The sequence below is a fragment of the Pocillopora damicornis genome, chromosome 11, assembly GCF_964200805.1.
Source record: "Pocillopora damicornis chromosome 11, jaPocDami1.2, whole genome shotgun sequence".
NCBI classification, from domain to species: domain Eukaryota; kingdom Metazoa; phylum Cnidaria; class Anthozoa; order Scleractinia; family Pocilloporidae; genus Pocillopora; species Pocillopora damicornis.
The window spans coordinates 23039614-23058584 of record NC_142680.1 but is presented as its reverse complement, the minus strand read 5'-3'; the positions used below and the strand labels follow the sequence as shown (position 1 = coordinate 23058584).

At 38.4% G+C, this 18971-nt stretch overlaps 2 protein-coding genes across 2 annotated transcripts; one reads left to right on the top strand and one right to left on the bottom strand.

Moving 5' to 3' along the window:
- Window positions 1–113: 113 nt before the first annotated feature.
- On the top strand, window positions 114–3111 carry LOC113678316 (uncharacterized). The gene has a single exon (XM_027195204.2). The coding sequence runs from the start codon at window positions 114–116 to the stop codon at window positions 2649–2651; it is 2538 nt and encodes an 845-aa protein (XP_027051005.2). The 3' UTR covers window positions 2652–3111.
- Window positions 2941–13708, bottom strand: LOC113678317 (eukaryotic translation initiation factor 2D). The gene is made up of 19 exons (XM_027195206.2): window positions 13503–13708; window positions 12723–12913; window positions 12141–12224; window positions 11477–11576; window positions 10976–11083; window positions 10340–10473; window positions 9674–9853; window positions 8852–8966; window positions 8614–8659; window positions 8193–8296; window positions 7667–7748; window positions 6642–6712; window positions 6196–6285; window positions 5518–5607; window positions 4789–4851; window positions 3975–4032; window positions 3553–3643; window positions 3356–3445; window positions 2941–3073 (listed from the first exon to the last, which is right to left on the bottom strand). The coding sequence occupies exons 1-19, from the start codon at window positions 13556–13558 to the stop codon at window positions 3000–3002; spliced, it is 1827 nt and encodes a 608-aa protein (XP_027051007.2). The 5' UTR covers window positions 13559–13708; the 3' UTR covers window positions 2941–2999.
- Between the last annotated feature and the right edge of the window lie 5263 nt (window positions 13709–18971).

Below are 18971 nucleotides of genomic sequence, written 5' to 3'. Positions count from 1 at the left end.
TTTTCTTTGGAAACCGAAATTCCCAAAAATGTATATCAGTCTTGGAGAGTTTGCAAAAAGAAGATTGTAAACCCGACGCGTACCAGGAAATTGGATTTAATTCTCTCACTGAAATGGACGCCACGAAAGAAGACGAAAAAGCCAAAGAGCTAAATTCATTGTTCGAGTCTATTGGGCAGCAATGGCAAGACGCGTATGAGGGACTGAAGAGAAATAGGGCTGAGTACAATTTTCTTTTAGATCATATATCGGAAGTTTTGAGCAAAGTTAATCCGGAAAGTCAAATCACGCTTCGTCCTTATGGAAGCGCCGCTGAAGATTTAAAGTGTCTGGAACCCAACGATATTGGCGATATGGACATCATGGCCTTTCCGACTTCTGAGGACTTCATAATTCCCGAGAATTTTTTCGAATATTCCCCTGACAATCCACTGCATGTGAGAATCAAAGTTGGCGACCGTCCCGTATTTCAATCCTGTCTTTATGATGGTACACAGTACTTAGCCACCTCTGCCATTAGAAAGTTCCATAAAGATATTTATGGGAGTTCACTGCCTGATTTAGTTGAACGTTTGACACGCACATTTTCCGCACTACCTCTTGGAAAGCTTTCGCCCGTGGAACATGTCAACACCTACCTAAAGAACAAGACCTCGAGTCCAGCTGTCACTATCGATTTTTCTCAGAGGTTTGGCACTATTTTCAACGACCAGACAACCCTCGATACCCAAGATTATTTGTCTCCGGAAGGGTCTCTGAAGGCAGCTGACTGGGATTTGATGGCTCATGTAATCTGCATGGGGAGTGGAATCGAGTACACAAGGAAACACGCCGAAGTAGTGAGCGACTTTGTGCAATCTCTGAGTGATTTGATAAAAGAACAGCAAAAGAATGGTCTGTCCTTTTCATCTATTTTTCAAGAGCTTTATTTGAGCAATAGAGCGGAAGGGCTTGCGAATAGATTTCGAGAGATTGAAGCTCCCTCGCTAGTTGAGAAGATAGGGATCTTCTTGCAAGTGCCTGCAGAAGAAAGAAAAGAGGAACAATTTGTTTCTCCAGAACAAAAACAAGACAGTGTGTGCGAAACCTCAAGTGCCATGCTTCGTACGAAATACGAGGGTGGACGCTCAAATGGAGACGTCTCTTCTACATCGAGCCATTCCACATCAGTTAACGTTATACCTGCGCAAGAAGCCGAAAGGAAAGATGAAGGCAGAATTGGAGACAATCGTAATGAAGAGCGCAGTGAGGCGAAGGAAACTCATGCACCAAAGAAAAGGAAGACCTCTGAGGCAGAAACTAAGACGACCGAGTCTCTAAGAAAACTGTATAATGACTGTATTCAACATTTGTTGTTAGCAGAGACGGATGAAACGACAGGAAATGCCCCACACGGGACGGAACCATCCAACAACGTTACAAGAACGAATTCCTATCATCAGGCATCCGGAATAGATTTTGTTCCCGCCTTGCGATCTCATGGATGGCCGAAGGTAGCTCAAGATTGGCTCAAAAAAGAGCGCAAATGGCCTTCCCCAAAAATGGTCGAAAGGGTTTTTCAGGAAGGAGTCCATTTGGTGGTAAAGCCGCCAAAGAAAAATGGAAATCCTGATTGCGACTTTAGAATCTCGTTTTCTCACGCAGAGTACCTCCTGAGTCAAGACATGAACGACATCCAACGAGAGTGCTACCGATGTTTAAAGAAATTTTACCGTGCTTATCTTTCCAATGCGGAAGGTTTGGAGTCATTCCACCTCAAGAACCTCTTTTTACAAACAATAGAGGAGACTGGGGCCGAGATGTGGACCGAGAGAAGACGGGCCGAGTGTATGACGAAACTACTCGGGAAGCTGTTGAAAGCTTTGAAAGACAAGGATTTGCGACATTTCTTCGTGAGATCGTACAACCTGTTTGGAGTAGACTACATTGAAGACCCAAAGATTCTCGAGTCCCTCGCCGAGATGGTTGAGAAGATTATGGAAAATCCTGAGGAACTGGCAACGGAAATAAAAAAGAATGGAGAAGAAGAGCTGAAGAAAGCGTGCAGTTCACTAGAGAAAAACCATGGACAGTTTGGTGATGCCGCTGTGGAACATCCACCCAAAAGCAACAATCACACCGAGAGGAAGGAAGCTACTGATGATGCAAGTGAAGGATATCGATATCACGACCTGAAAGATATCTACCTGAAGATCAGCGATGAGATGATAAACATCGCTTACAGCGATACGGACTGCAATGTTGAAACCTTAGAACCCCTGGAGAGGTCCGTCGTGGAACGCTTGAAAGAAGTCAGGCAGAGTTACCCCAATATCGATGCTCAAGACGTTCTCAAAATATTCGACTTCTTTTGGAACTTAACCTATTTCAAAGTTTGGATAAGCTCGGAGCCTGACTTGAGGCGTCGTATGCTTGATGCAATTCGTGATGATGTTGAAAGTTGGAGGGGCACGATGGACGCCAAGGAAGACTTCCCTTCATCAGGGGATAGAGCAGCTCCACCAGCCATGATGCAATTTGCCAATTTCTTGGACTATAGGAATGTTTTGCCAGCTGGAGCAGTGACACAGTGCTTTCGTAAATTTTTTGCCAACAACTTTGGACAAATTAAGCAACCAGCGGTTGATATAGACGAACTTTCATTGGACTAAATTAGCGCCACATAGTAAGCTTCTGTAACCGAAACAGTATCTCATTGCAGAGTGGAATGTTGGTTTCCGCATGTTTACCTCAAGGGCATTTTGCTTTAGTTAAGGGACTTACCCACAGTTGGCGCACTCTCTTAAGTAAACATATGGCTTAGAACAAGAAACACTGCCTAGGTAATGTACCTAAGAATTTCCTTAGAATTGGCATTGCAAATTATCTAATCGCCAAGTTTTTTTTTTTTTTGTAGACATGACATTTTTGTTGTTAGAGAATCGAAACCAGAGGAAAGCACCGTGTAAAAGGCTCATTTATTTTATGTCATAATAATTAAAATAATATTATTATCAGATTTATTTTTTCTTTTTCTTGCCGCTTTTGAGTAAGTCAAGTCCATTGATGTACTTCTTAGGAATCTTGTATTCATCTACAAAAGGGCGGAAAATAAACTTTAAGTTTGTTAGATATTATGCATAAATTTTGCTCTCCAAATACAACCCGCATTTGCCAGAGAATATTCTGAAGAAAAACCGTAATTCTGCCAATAAATTCCATTGTCCTAGTTAGCAGCATCTATCAATAAGAACATTTTTCATGAGGTGACTACCCTTGGTATAGCACTTTTTTCCTCAATACCCCACGCACATTTGTTGGATTTCAAGAATACAGCTAGATTTCTCCTCTGTTGTATAAACGACCAAACACTAACCTAGAAGAAATTTCGCCAAGATGTCCACTTGGTTTCCTTGCACTAAAACCTGCAATCCAGGCGTAGTATGTTTCCCCGGAAGCTGAGAAACTATAAGGAAAATAAGGAATTGTTACAGGCACGAGATGTGTGAATATTTTAGTATTGTGTCCATAGGATGGAAAAAATAAGACCCTCGATATAAACACGTTTATTACCTGAAGTACTAGATGCAGCCTTAATTTGCACATTGTGAGCAAATTCTTGCGGATCAATCCCGTAGGATTCAAGATTACGGATCAATGTAACCTAAAATTAAAATAACAAGCTGTTATTGAAGCCATATTTAATTTCATTGGCAAAAGAAAGATTGTAACAGAACTCGAATACAACATAAGGATACTTTTCTACACGAGTGTTGCTCAATTCTCGTATTGTCTCACTAACTTCTACCTCGTGAACGAGGATTGGGAATCCCTCTGCGAGAGTACGCCAGACTTAAACATCAGAGTTTGTAAGCGGGGTTTTGAGCGCGTTGCTCAAAGTGTTTATTTGCTTAATACTTTTGAGAGGTGTCTGACGAGTCCTTGGCCAAGAGAAACCATTTCATGTCAGCGATGTCAATTCCTCTGTTAAATACCTTTTTGTTGCCCATTCTTTGTTCCACTTTAATTTCGATAGATTCGATTTTCCCTTTCCTGTTTGGATAAAAATAAAAAAAGCGAGGATGAAATCACTGACTAACAAAACACGTTACTAAAAACACCCGAAAGGGGGGGGGGGGGTTTCACATAATGGGTCACTCAGGAATATTGCTACTCCACCCTGGATGCGAGACGCGGTGGCTTACTGGTAAGTGCGCTGGACTAGAAAGCGAGAAGTCCGGGCTCAAGATCTGGCCTTTTCATCATCCTTTGTCTTTGAGCATAACACTTAACATTCTTTTTACCTCTCCCCACCCAGGAGTACAAATGGGCACCGGCGAATTGTCAGGGAAGCCTGATGAAACGCAGAGGGGTTAACCTTGTGATAGACTGGCTTCTCATCCAGGAAGGAGGGAAGTAGAAATACTCCTTGTCGCTTCATATTATGGAAATCGGGATAAGCTCCGGCTAGATGTGCCACCTGGCTTGAGCACAGACTTAAAGAACCTTACCTACACACTAACCCTGGATCTGATCTTAATCGAGCACTCCTTATTTTGAAATCGGTTGTAGTGGAGTCTGGGGAACATGGTACAAAGGACGAAATCGTGTGATTGCAAATTCAAAGTAAATCAAAATACCCGCGTAAGAGGAGAATGTTTGGAGAAGAGTCTTCCCGAATATCGATGCTGAAAATGTTTCAGTGAGTCAATGAAGATTTTCAAAAAGCCAGTCTTGCTTCTTACTCTCTTATATTGATCATATACACTGGGAAGAACACAACTTCTAAAAATACAGGTTTCACTTCACCTGACTATCGGCTCCTGGCCTGGAAGTGTTATTCGATGACAGTTATTCATTTTCGACGACACTCTGTTGGGGCAAAGGAAGAGGCAACTATTGAAAAGACTGAAAAACTAATCTTGGAAACGAACCAAATGACTTAATTGCGTAGTGAGAGGACAAGAGAATCATTTCCCAAGCACGTTTACATTGTATCAAGGACCTACCGAAGAGTTAATTTATATTCGATCTAGTGTGCTAAATTTCTTCCGATCCGATGAGGTATTGTGAGTAGCGAGACCGCAGTAAATATAAAAAAAAGTTGTGTTAAAGTGCCTTCCAAAGTATATTCGTTTCTTTGGTGTTTCGTTCGACCAACAACTTTGCACATCGAGTTTGGATAAAGTTAGAGAGAGGGAGAGGAAGAGAAAGGAAATTAGTTTTGTTGATAAAAACGTCTCCGAAAGAGAAGGGAAATGATTTTTATTAACCACGAATTCACAGTACAGACACTCATCGACTTTTTGTCATGAACTGAAAATAACTTGATCAGGAATCAACGTATCCTAGCTGACGCCCTGATTGCTGTGTGACAAACTCCTTTTTTCGAACTACCATCAAATATTGTAAAACTCTCTTTAAAACGTCATTCAGTTACCACTGTATAAACTAAGATAATCGCATAACGTGAAAACATGCAAACAGGGCTGATGGGGAACAACAACTCACAATGCAAACACAAAGATGTATAAGCACCTTTCGAAGAGCCGATCCCATGGAAGAACTTCAATATTCTCGTTTTTGTTCAGGAGGATTTTAGTCAGGCTGGGATCTAGTACAACCACTCTGAGAAAAAAAAAATCTTGAAGTTATAAGAAACGTGGGCAATAATTTTATAATTCTACATCGGTAGATTGATACAGTTCATTTGCGAACCAGACATCGATTAGATATTGGACTGAGAATTTTCAGTGATGTCATGTAAGCGTTCATAGTTGGCAATTTTGAATTTCACGTCAGCGTTTGTGAAAAAGAGAAAAGAAAGGATGTGTATATTACTACTCGTCTGGTAGTTTTATGTCCGTAAATACTATCAATTGACATCCATAGTTCTGTTGTATTGCACTTTCCTTGCAAGGCTTCATACAGTTACAAGGCACGATTCTAGAACGTTGGATTCTTCACACTCTGTCAGCCCTTTCTTCTTATAAGTCAAATAATTAGTCAATTTGACATTGGTGCGTGTACGAATTTCGACCGAAAATCACGTCTCATTTGACCCAGACGCTTACACCCGAAAAGATGAACATTGAGTACTGCATCAATTAATTCTGTTCAGGTTATTACAAGCGATTCTGTCCAGTTCTTTAAAGCTGCGCTAGTATAGTGAATGTTGCCAAAGGGTAGGGATGGGAGACATTTTGTGGTACATACCTTTTGTCCTCATTTGACATAAGGTTGTGAGCTTTCACGTAATTCGTCATGGTCGTCCGGACACCAGCATGATTTAAAACATCATTTTTCCTGAAACAAAAGATAGGTAAGGAATGATTTAATACCAGATAATTTTCTGACACAACGATGAAATTTGTAAGACCTTCCTCTTTCAGTGGGTTTGTGTCATATTCATAGAAAATTGATGGAAGTTTTCTATCTTGCTTTTGTGCTAAGGATTGTCATGGAAAGCTTCAGACAGCTTGTGATTTGAAAGCCGTCTGATACGACAGAAAACAGACAAATCTCTATGGAATAAAATTACAATCGAAGAAACTAAGCTGGTGCATGTTGAATAAAGACCTAAGAACCGATACAAACACATTACACCAGCAGTTTTCGTACCATCTTATTCCTTGAATACAGCTCGTTGTCTCATGTCTTACCTGAATCCAAATTCGGAAAATATCGGTAACAATGCTGCAGATACGGAAAACAGCTCTTCGATACATGGAGGCTATAAAGAAGAGCATAACGATCAGTTAATCGACTTGACATATAAGGCTCCGTCCAAGTAACACTTCTTTCTGTAACGCCACAAACCAGGGGAACAAAAGACTCCTGGGTCCAGCAGCTTTCAACTGAATACCAAAAGGAATTCAGGGATTGTACTTGTTTCACTAACTACGCCTTATGATTAGTCCAGAACACTTGTGCCAGTCTCTCGACCAATCATATGCTAGATTATAGCCAATCGCGACTGGGTCACTCGCGTTTTCCCGCGCTTGCAACCGTTTGTGGTTACTACTGTCTCGTGACATTTTTCTTTGCTCTGATTGGCCATTGTGATTACTTTGGTTTCGTTCCACCGCACTCAATCGAAAAGCGCTCTCTATTACGATTTGTAACATCCTGTCAACCGCATCACTTTGAGTTTGGTTGTACATCACGTAATCGAAAACTATTACAAAGCATTCTAAATGTATTCTTACTGAACAGAGGGCGATTCTTTTTCAATCTAATTAGTGCAAACTTTCAGTCGAGTGTCGAAGGCAATCCAGGACTGCTTTGGTTTTACTCAACTTCGCTTTGTGATTGGTCTAGAAAACTCGCGTCATCCTCTCAACCAATCAGATGCAAAGCTTAAGACAATTGCGACTTTGTTATTGGCGTTTTCCCGCGCTTCAAGAGGTTTGTTAGTTCTAACTTTGAGTCCTCATTGGTTAGTGTTGATGTTAATCTTTGTTTTGATTTGTCACTGGTCTAAAGGTGCCGAACGACTAATACTAAGATTGAAGAGAATTGAAAAAAATTTTCCCAATAATAGGAGAAAAAGGCGCACGGTAATGTACTTCTCTCGCGTTCCCATTTGCATGTAGCTTGAATACGTAAATACATAAATTTTTAGAATGAGATTTAAAAAAAACAAAAAAAACTGCTGTAAAACTATATAGAAACAGATAAGACGCACCTCTGTGCTGCAAGAAGAAGTAGAGCTCACTTTATCGTTGACGCTTTCAAAAACCGGCGCGTTTACTTTAAAATCCTTCAGCCTGTTCAAAAGAATGTGTAGTATTAAAATCACGCAGGGAGAAGCGTAAAACATTTTTAACGTGAAATAGAATTGATATTTCAATATCATAATTTAGAGTACATTGACCAAACCAAAAACCTCGATTTACCAATCACATCTCGCATTTTGTGTGATCTTCCAAGCGTGTGATTGATGTTTTGTTTACAACACTTTTAAATCTGGTGCAAAACTGTTTTTAGTCAAGTTGTTCTTGCCTTCCCCATCATCGTTGTTGTTGCCATGGTTGTTGTTCTTGACGACGATGTCGTTGATTTTGTTTTTGTTGATGTTGTTGTTTTTGTTGATGTTGTTATTGTTGTAGCTGTTGTTGTTGACGTTATGTTTTTATTATTGTTGTTGTCGTTGTTTTTGTTATTGTAGATTATTGTTGATGTTGTTGTTAATTTTTTTGTTTACCACTCACTCTGGATTGTCCCAAGTTATACTGGTGATATGATCGACTCCTTTGGACGCCTCCTGTACCGATATCAAACCTCTCTCTTGCATACATTGAAGGAATTTTGACAACTGAAAAAGACGTCGAAGAAGGAGTTCAAATTGGCCTTTTGTCCTCGCCCACTTTAACAAGTAAATGAAGGTAAACGGGTAGGTAGCTTTCCGTTGGAGAAGGGAGAACTTAAATGATAGTATAATTACCATTATGTTGCGTTCATGGCTTGTACGACGTAACTTAACTATATCCTTGACGGTTTTCTACTGCGAACTATCTAAAGTCATGTAGCTGCTAAATATAGAATTTGTCACCCTCGCTATAGTATCTTCCAAGCTTAAAAATACTCCACAAAATCGGTTTTTGGTTAGCTTACAAAATTTTCAAAACTTACTTTTTTGTAGGAGGATTTCTTGATATCCAATGACTTTCCCTCCGGGCTGCGAACAAGGTTAAAAGACGATTACTTACAACTTAACCAAACAAGGAACAGTGTACTAGTATTTAATGACATTTTTATCGTTTGGCAATTTAGCATAAAAATGTATCAGGAGTACGATCTCTGAACGGAAGAATTACTTGAGCTTACTGTAAATGGTCAGAATTTATGCAAATAATCCCTTACTACTAACCGGGAAGGTAAAAGATAACTCCTGAAAAATGAACTGGTCAACACAGGAAGCTCGACTTTCTTCATCCTCAACAAGGCGCAAAAGAAACAGTACTCTAAAAGATCATCCATATTCTCTGAAATAAATATAATAAAAAACGAACGAACAGTGAATTGTTAGCAACTTCAAGAAAGTTGGTGGAATGATTCAAACTCCTCCGCTTCTCAAAAGACTGCGCTGGTTAGAAAACAACTTATCTGAGAATTTCCAAATACCTCTTCATACTTTGCCCCTGATTTTGGGTTTATCACTGCGGTGCAAAGAGATTAGTGCTTTCAAATATGATTACCGACTCTTTTGCTTTTTCAAAGTTATTTTCATATTATTATGTTATAACTTCTATGTTGTAATCAGTGGCTGATCCAGACCTTGAGCTAAGTGGGTGGGGGCGGTTTTTTGTCACTTGCCCTGTCAGCTTTTCTTCCTTCTGCAAATCTTTTTTTTTTACCCAAAATAAGGGGGCCTGGGCCCACCTGGGCCCCTCCCCAAGATCTGCCTCTGGTAATACCGGGGGGTAAGCTTTTAAAGAGTAGCAGAATAATTTAGTTCTTTTAGTTTTTAGCACTTTCAGTTTTGAAACTCTTTACAGTGGCCAATTTATGTCATCAACTCAGTTGATAATACCGAATTACCCTATCGTTTAACACCCCCCACCAATGCAGCACCACAGTTTCTTTCGAAACTTACACCCTTTATTCCTATTTTTAAATAAGCTCAGTGAATCTGGAAAATCTCAAAATTCCATGACTCATAACAAATGAATGGTACATGAAAAGAGCTCACCTAAAAGTTTGTCTTGTGAATTTGTTTCATTTTCAGACTCTAAGAATTCTTGTTCAACTTCATTACTGTCTGCATTTGTAGCACTTGTTGCCACTAGGTCTGTTCCATCGCTTTCCTCAACTGAAATTTCATCTTCTTTTTCATTATCTTTCTGAGCAAAGCTGTCTGGGCTTTCAGTCTCTGTAAATTCGAAATCTTAATGATTGATTAACCCTTTAACTCCCACAAGTGATCAACAAAAAACTTCTCCCTACAATATCCTTACATTATCCACCAAATGGGTGATGAGAATGTTCAAACTAATACCTCCACTGTTAATTCTGACAATTTGCTCAATGAAAAGACAAGCAATTTAGGTTCCATTTGTAAGGAATGTTAACTGCTACCTAGCCTGTAGAGTAGGCATAATTTTGTGAGTGCTCAGTTTTTTCTTCATAAAAATTATGCCCCCCAGCTTTGATTTTAATGGCAGCAGAAGGCTGGGGAAAGAAAGAAATTTTTACCAAGGGGGAGGTTGGCAGTAAAAAATAAGGAGAGGGACAGGGGTGGGGGAGCGTCCACTCTGACTCTAAATCAAACATGGCTGGTTGAATAAACGATCACAAGCTTATAACATTAGCTCGCCCTAATAAGACGCCTGTACAGCAAGCTAACTGCTATATGTACCTTCAACTTCCTTTTGATTGATGTCCTCAGTTTCATCGAGTGACAATTCTTCCATACGATCATTAACATCAGCAATTTCAGCCTCATCATTTATCTCCTCCAGCTGTGGTAACTGAGTTTTACTGCCATGTGCCCTGGTAATGAAAACAATATTTGGTAAATAAAAACCACACCAGTAGTAAACAAATATTTTGCATGCCCAGCATTAAAAAAAAAGTCTGAACAGGTGACTTTTAAATTGCCACTGTATTGTATCACTGACAGTAAGGAGAATTACTACTGAGATCTTCAGAGTAAGACAACAATCATTATTGCTTACCCCCTCTCCCCCTGATGAGATACTTCTCAGGATTGTAGGCCACCCATCCATCCTCCCCCAATATTTCACTGGGTTTTCCCTGTAGTTTACTGGTGGTCATACCCCCTCCCTCCCTCCCCCCCCCCTCAAGGGTCTTGCCAAAGATCACAACACAGTAAACAACCCTTCCTGTGGCTTGAACCTGGATCTTAAAAAAAGACTGATCTAGCAAGCTAAACCCAACCACGTGTCCTCAAAAAAGCAAAATAATCATTGGTAATTATAAATAGTTAATCTCTTAATAAGGATGTATTTACTATAAATAACGATGTACAAACCATAACAGGTCAAGGTAGACGTGTTCAATCTTCACCCCTTTTCCTCTCAATCCATCCTCTAACAAGTCCTTACTGGACACCAATGTTGTTCCAATGGCCACGGGAGCTCTAGTATGAAACAAAATGCATCCTTCAGGAATAAGAACTTGTTTCTAATTTGTAAATTGACCATACCACATTTTATTACATTCACTGATAAACTTTTTCAACTTGCAGCCGAAAAAGGTTAGCTCAGAAAACTCAATATCACTTAACCCTTAACACCCTAAGATCAATATGCAAGTTCTCCATACTGTTCTTTATACATTTCCTATGGTACTGATATGGAGAATTTTTTTACCAATTAAGAGTTTCTTGAGTTTGCAATCATTTCCTTTATTCTAATAACCTTAATGTTTGATTCAGGATGTGATACCATTAGGAGAAATCAGATGTTTATCACTCTTAGCTACTCAGTCTCAAATATTTCATTTGGTTGCAAAATAAGAAGGACAACTCTACCTGTTACCCTTGAGACAAACACTGCAAAGTGTACCTCTCTCAAATCTTCCCACAGCTGAGAGTCCCTCGGAGGGCAGGATGACACCAGGAAGCATTAGGTCTAGGAAGAAGGAACAAATTGGAATTTTAAGAACATAAACAAATAAAAAAAGCTCAAAGAATCTTTACATTTTTTATGGGATCCTTGTGCATTCTTATTCCATAGAATGTTGTCAGTGTAAAATCATTTCATGATCAGTCGCATTACATATAATTTTGTCACTAGGTTTTGCTTGTACATGAGGTCATTGATTTTTACTAGATTTACAGGTTTTGCACCATTATCAAATGTACATTTATATATATATATATATATATATATCTCAAAGATATGATTTTTTCTGACCTATAATTCAGTCCTAAGCATTTTCCTATAATCTTAAATCAGGCAATAAAGTCTGTCAATTAGTTAAATGAGTGTCAAGTTTACAAAATTCAGGTTTCCCTTAAATTTCATTCTGCAGAGATAAGCTCAGTGAAAGAACAGTTTGTTGCCCAAGAACAGAACACGATGACTTGGCCAGGGCTTGAACCCAGACTGCCAATCCCTAAAGCCACTAAATCTCCCCATCCCTACAAGGGAAGTCCTCTGAATTTTCTACTCTTTGCTAAGGAGCAAACTTACCTGCTCCACCCTGGAGTTTTTCAAAAACAGGGGGCCATGTTTTGAAGCTAAGAAGCAGGTCAGGAAATTTCCACAGAGTATAAACTAAAACATGATTGAAATAAATTCAGCTCCACGCACAAATGTGACAAAGACAAATGAATAAAGGGGGTGAAGATTCTAAGGAAACTGTGGTGCAAATTTGGTGAAGGGTATTACAAGATAATTTGGTCTCATCTACTGAGTTGATGATGTAAATTGGCCACTCTTGACCCTTTAACTCCCTGATCAAATTTGTAATTCTCATTACTGTCAATCATACAATTCTCATAATGTTAATCCAGAGAATTTAGTTGTGGATCAATTAATTATTCCCAAATTGATATTTTTCTTTATTCTCATCACTTACTATTGATATTGTAAGGAGAAATTCTGTCTTGGTCACTCATGTGAGGTAAAGGTCTAAAAGTTTCTAAAGCTGATGTTTCGAGAATTAGCCCTTCATCAAAGTGAATAGTAGACAGACATAAACACAAAAAGGAAATATTGCACTTACTGTCAGTGAGATATCTTAGTAGAGATTACTATATATACCATACTTACCTGTTGGGAAAACTTTCTTTTCAACTTCAAAGAATATCGGTTCCCCACTGAGACAAAAAACTGTAACATTCTGTCCAGAATGTGTCATAAGACGCATCACTGAAATTTCCTCTTTGTTTGGAATAATTTCAGTGATTTTGTCTTGTGATAAATTGGGAAAAGCATTGCTAACATCTGATCTCAGTTTCCGCCTGTGAGTTAATACACAGTAACAACATAAACCTTAGTTTACACCTTAACATTAGAGTGTATATTCTCTACATTGTTTTCTATATATTTCCTATGGTGCAGACAAGGAGAATTTGTTTATCAATCAAAAGCCTTTTTGATCGGTGAGCATTTCCTTTATTCTTGTGAACTTTTTGTTTGATTCAGGGATTACATTATGAGGAGCAATTAGATGTGAAGCATTCTTAGGGGTTGTGAGGTATAATTTAAGCAATTAAACTGAATTTAGAGAAAGAGGTTTTTATCTTGTCATGAGCGTGGGACAGAGAAAAAATTCTGAGTCCCCATGAGGAATCCCACCTCAGTCTGAGGTGCGATTCCTCATGGGAACTCATTACGAAAATTTTAGACAGGATCACAGCTTTTCGTTCAAAAAGGCTTCTCTGATTCTCTGAATATTTTAAAGGCCAATTTAGCATAATAATCCTACATAATTTATTTTTCTTTTCATGATATTAGATAAATTTCATCTAATTTCGGACCTACCTTCGAATGGTAGTGCAACATAGTTAATAAAATCTATTTTGTATTGGTTCATGAGATGTTACTCACCGATCGGACCCGCGAATCGCAGTATTGGATTTTACTCGAAAAGGCTTGTGAAACATTTCTTTATTCTTTCGTCAATAACCTTCCATATGAAAGGTTAAAGTGTTGTTTTGGGAAAACTGCTGATACAATGTAATTCCGCCATGTTGAATTTAGCGCGTAGACTGGCACGATATAGTTTCCAGATCTCCATCGCCCTTTGTTTTGCACAACATGATCTCGAGACCGAAATTACGATTATCGTTATTTCTAAATTGGCACCAAATTTATGGATATAGTAATTTCGTGGCACTCTTTACCAATCCTCTTTAAACGTGTTAAATAAAGAGAAGGACTCGGTTCCACTGTCTTACAACATTCAAGATGGCGGAGGAAAGGGGTAAATGTCCGTTCAGTTGTGATCAGCTTGATCTCGACACCAAAATAACGATTACCGTTATTTCTAAATTGGCCCTGAAATAACGAATATCATAATTTCAGTGCATGTCTGAGACCTTCGGGCTCGAAGCTTGGGAACTAGTATTCAGGGAAAGATAAAATGGCGGCTTACGGCGGCGAAGGAAATCTCAGTAGTTTAATATTTAGCGTGAAAAGGCTTGGGTGTTGTGATCTGGTTCTCAAGTAAAAAAAAATCACGGTCTGCAATGGCCCTACCACCTTTTGAACAACAAGAAAACATTGAAACGGTGGTAAAAAGCAGCAAGTTTCGAAGTCTAAACGAAAGATGGGTAAGCTGAGTTTCAGTCAAATATCATGACATTTGGGATGTAATTTCGATACCGAATAAATAGTTCTACATGGTTATACACGCATAGGATTCTGTTGTGTTCACGTGAAGGCCATTTCAGCCATTCCTGCCACTTGTAAGTGGTAGGAAATAAAAGATATGTATAGTTGTTTCGTATTGAAGCCCTGTGAAATCAAAGATTTGATTTATTTCTTCTTTGTTTTAGGTGGTCATTATCCATTACTTTTGGAAGTCGATGCTGATGAGAAAGAAAAAATGTTTATGATTATTTCTTCTCTCGAACATTTTACTATTTAGGTACCAAATAATCTTGATACTGAAGATCATTGCATCCATTATGAAAAAATTACCCTTGATTGCTTTGTCAACTGGAATGTATAATGTAATATACCTTGTGATTTGTGGGATTTTCACAAGTAAACTAGAAATACTTGAAGAGGGTAATGATGTACTTAATGCAGAGCATTTGGTACAAAGTCTGCTATGCTGTAATCTACCTGAAGGTGCTTTTTATATGCTAGTAAGACTTGCACAGCCCAGTCAAAATGTTCTTTAGTAGTAGTCAAGCTGGCTGTTGTAATTATAGGCAGCAGAGGCCAAACCTCATCCTGAAAAGCAGTCTGAAAGGTGTGAAGTCAGTGGAAGATACTTCATTGTAGGTGGCCAAATTGCAGGCTGTCAGCCCATTTTGAGTGAGTAGTTAAACTCAAGATCGGCTATTTTAACTAATTTTATTGAGAGCCAAATCCTGCAAGGCTTATATTCTGTATTAATTTGAAGTGTTACTTTTATGTTTCTTATTTTGCAGTAAGTGGGCTTGTTGTGGCCATTTTTCTCTCAAACATTTTTTTCAGCTTAGTCAAAACGTTTTTTAGAAGTAGGCAAGCTGGCTATAGTAACAGAAGGTAGAGACCAAACCTTGTCCAGACTAGACGCCTAACAAATGTTCTTTGTGGAAAGCCAAATCCCTGGTTACCGGCACATTTTGACTAGGCTATTTGTTATTTAGCTACTCTTATTATTAAAGATTACTGCATTCCTTTTTAATAATTTGCTGCCAATTGTATGCTGTATATAGCTTATGATTTGTGTGATTTTCAAGAGTAAATTAGGAATACCTGAAGATGGTAATGATGTACTAGATAACGTACTTGATGCAAAGCAATTTTGGCACAAAGTGCATGCCTTGTCCTCAGGTGATTTTAACATGCTAATAAGATTTGTTATTCAAATAATATACATCAGCTGGAATGGGAATATTGAAAGAAAAATAATAATATTTAACCATAACAAGTTTTGGTTTTATGTCCAAATTAAGCACTTAGTTGAAGATCACTGCACTGATCAGGCCCCGAAGGCCAAAAAAGAGCTGTCTGCTGTTAGTTTAATTTTTGTCATTTCTATTGATTTATTTTATTTATCAATGTTTCTTTGAGTTATAATTCATTGACCTCTTTCAATAGTGCAGGTTCGCTCATGTAACCTAATCCCACATGTATGTATGTACAATCTCAGTTGAAATTTTGAGTGGCAGGCAAGCTGGCAATAGTAATAGGCAGCAGAGGCCAAATCTTGTCCTGAATAGAAGTCTGACATGTGTGAAATTGGCAGCTATTTCATTGTAGGTGGCCAAATTGTTGGCTGCAGCACATTTTGACCTGGCTGATTGTGTGTGTGTTATGTATGTGTTCTTCTTTTTAGGTGTTAAACAGGTCAAAGTACCGAAAAAAACCTCTGTGATAACTTGGTAGTCTAAGATGTAAAAATTTTTAATAATAAGGTAAAGCTTGATCATTCTTAAGAGTTTGCATCTGTTCTAAAAGTTTTGGGGAGAGTTAGGGGAGCATTATTTATACAAATGTATTTAAAAAGTAACAAAAAAATAAAAAGAACTAGGGCAAAATCCCAATTTGCTTTAAAAGTTTATTTTATTAAGAGCATAATTCTGGATATAGCTTGGGATTTGTGTGATTTTCACAAATTGTTAGGTTGTTATGTAAACTTAATTTACAGGAACCTTGTTAGTTTTCAGCTTCAAGAACAAGTACATAATTGCAGGAAAAGCTTGAAGCTTGAAAAATTGACTGATGAAACTGGAACAGATGTCATGAGATTTGTACAATAGGTTGGCCTGGGAGGGACCAAGAATTAAAGAATTCATTGATTCTCTTACACCTTTTGTCTGCATAGTGTGCTTCTGTAGAGCTTAGTTATTGCTGTAGAAAACGTTTTTGGAGGGCCCTTGAGATCACTCACTTTTGAGCTAGTTGCCCCTAGGGAAGAGGATATCTGTACTTATTATCTCCCTTGGGGGGGGTGAAGGGTTAAAGACTGATTCTTCTCCAGTAGCCACAAGTACCCCTGCATATGGAAATTTTGAACACTATTAAAGGGCTAGTACCCTCATTTCATACTTGAATTTCTAATTTAGTGTAAGTTATGACAAATAATGAATGTAAATTCATCTTGGTTGTACAGGTTATATCCAGCAGTCCTTAAAAAAAATAAAAAGGTATTTTTCTGAATTAAAAAAAAAGTGTTCTTGCTTCAAAGTAAGTGCATGATATGTCATTCAATTAATGCTCTAGCAGAGTTTTTGTTTGAAATGCCAAAATCAACTTCATGAGTAAGGACAAAAAAAAAAAGGCAATAAGCAAATGTTCCTCTGTATCCTTTATGTCAATTTGGGCTGAAAAACAGGTTTTTTTCCTTTTGTAAAAATTAGCTTATTTCACGACCAAAAACGATGCAAACAAGCTGAAACGTTATGTTTTCAGCAAAACAGCGATAGAATCCGCGAAAAAACAATGGAGACAAGCTAACACACAGTGTTCTCAGTAAAATTTGGGCAAACAAAACCTTAAAAACCAAAAAAAAAAAACAATTGCGCTGACTTACCCATTTTTTGCCAAGATAACTGCCAAAACACCGAAAACCCCGGGTTAGGGTTAGGGCTCGGGTTAAGAACGGAACTTTTCACTCCAGTCAAAATGATGCAATTGGTTAACATGGTCCAACCAGCCAAAACAAGATAAAATGGTGTAAACGGTGAAAAGATTTTAAATACGTGACATGGTCCAATCGGAAGAAACGATCTCACTTAGTAAAATGGTGCGACTGGTTAACATGATCCAACTTGATAAAATGATGCCAATATCTAAAATGGACAAACTGGTTTAAATAATCCAACCAGTTGAAATGGTCTAACTGGATAATGCATGTGTAACCAGTGAAATTGGTTCAAATAATTCAGGTAAGGATGGTAACATTAGTTAAAAAGATCCAGCATATTACAGTGGTTCAACTGGTAAAAATAATCATCCAACTACTAAAAGTTATTAAACCCCAATCAAAATTAATCCAACCGCTTCAAATAATCTAACTGATCAAAATTCTTCAGGTGGTTATTTAAGTGAAAAAGGTGACAAAATCTTCTTAAAAATATTTTTGAAGAGGCTTACACCCTTACCCTAAACACTAACCCTACCCCCAAACCCTAACCCCAAACCTTCACCCTAGCCATAACCTCAACCGCAGACCCTCTAACCCTAACACTAAGCCTAAACCCTAACCCTAACCCTAGCCCCACACCATAACCCTAAAACCTAACCCTAAACCCTAAACCCTAACCTATAGCCCTTAACCTAGACCTAACCCTAACCCTAACCCTAACCCTAACCCCAACCTTCTCTATCTATCCTGTAAGTGTACCAGTCGGCCTATCGTTTGTTTTTCAGTAAACTTTCAAGTAGTTACTGAAATTTACAAACATAATACCAAAAACCCTGCAATTGAATGCTTGTAGAAAAATATTAGCGCCAACCCTAAGCATAGCCTCATCCTAGCCTTAACCCTAATTCTAACACTAAACCCCGCTAACTCTAAGCATAATTTTACCCTAGCCCTAACCCTGATTGTAACACTAAACCCCTCTGACCCGAAGCAACCCAAACTCTAACCCTAACCAGGTAATGGGCTCCTGCCCTAACCCTATCCTCAACCCTGACTTAAACCCTTTACCATAGCTTAGGATTGGTTTGGGGTTTGGGTTAGGTTTAGGATAGCACAGAGTTAGAGTGAGCACAGGACGAAATAGCATGATTCCGTAATTCGGAAAAATGAAACTCTATGTTTCCACATCATTCACTTCTTCCTTGGACCTGTTATGTTTCCGTTATGATTCCTGAACGGAAATATGACGACACGTTTCCGTTGCATTTCTGTCAACGGAATATTATCATCGCCTGTTTCCGTTACGTTTCCTTGTACGGATTCAAACTTTTACCGTCAAGTAAAACATATATTTATAAAGTGCTCTACAGTTCTTACACCACGTTACCATGAAGACGTGATCGTTCGAGGACAACAAAGGCAAATTGACGTGCATTAGGTGTGTACGTTCGTAGGAATCATAAGAAGTCCTAGAAGCTTCGATGTTTTACACTGAGCTATGTGCATGTTAATTTTGGAACTGTTTCGAAACCTTACAAAATTGAATCTTTTAAACTTACTCTGTGCTTAGATTTTTAAGCAGCTGGATCATTTGAGCCAGTTTAGTCACTCAAACCAGCAATACAATACTAGGCTAACTGGATAGTTTTAGGGTTAGGGTTAGGATTTTCAAGTAGGCACACGCAGTTGTGTGGATATTGTGGTACATGGAGTTTAGTAGAGTGTAGATTTTAGCAGTATTTGCCAGTGTTGACATATTTATAAAATTATGG

Coding starts and splice junctions, on each gene's coding strand:
- LOC113678316 (XM_027195204.2), top strand. CDS start 114: ATGGACGCCACGAAAGAAGACGAAAAAGCCAAAGAGCTAAATTCATTG.
- LOC113678317 (XM_027195206.2), bottom strand. CDS start 13,558: ATGTTTCACAAGCCTTTTCGAGTAAAATCCAATACTGCGATTCGCGGG. Junction 11,084..11,476: donor GTTTGTCTCAAGGGTAACAG/GTAGAGTTGTCC, acceptor GTTTCATACTAG/AGCTCCCGTGGCCATTGGAA. Junction 3,074..3,355: donor CTTGGCGAAATTTCTTCTAG/GTTAGTGTTTGG, acceptor GCCCTTTTGTAG/ATGAATACAAGATTCCTAAG.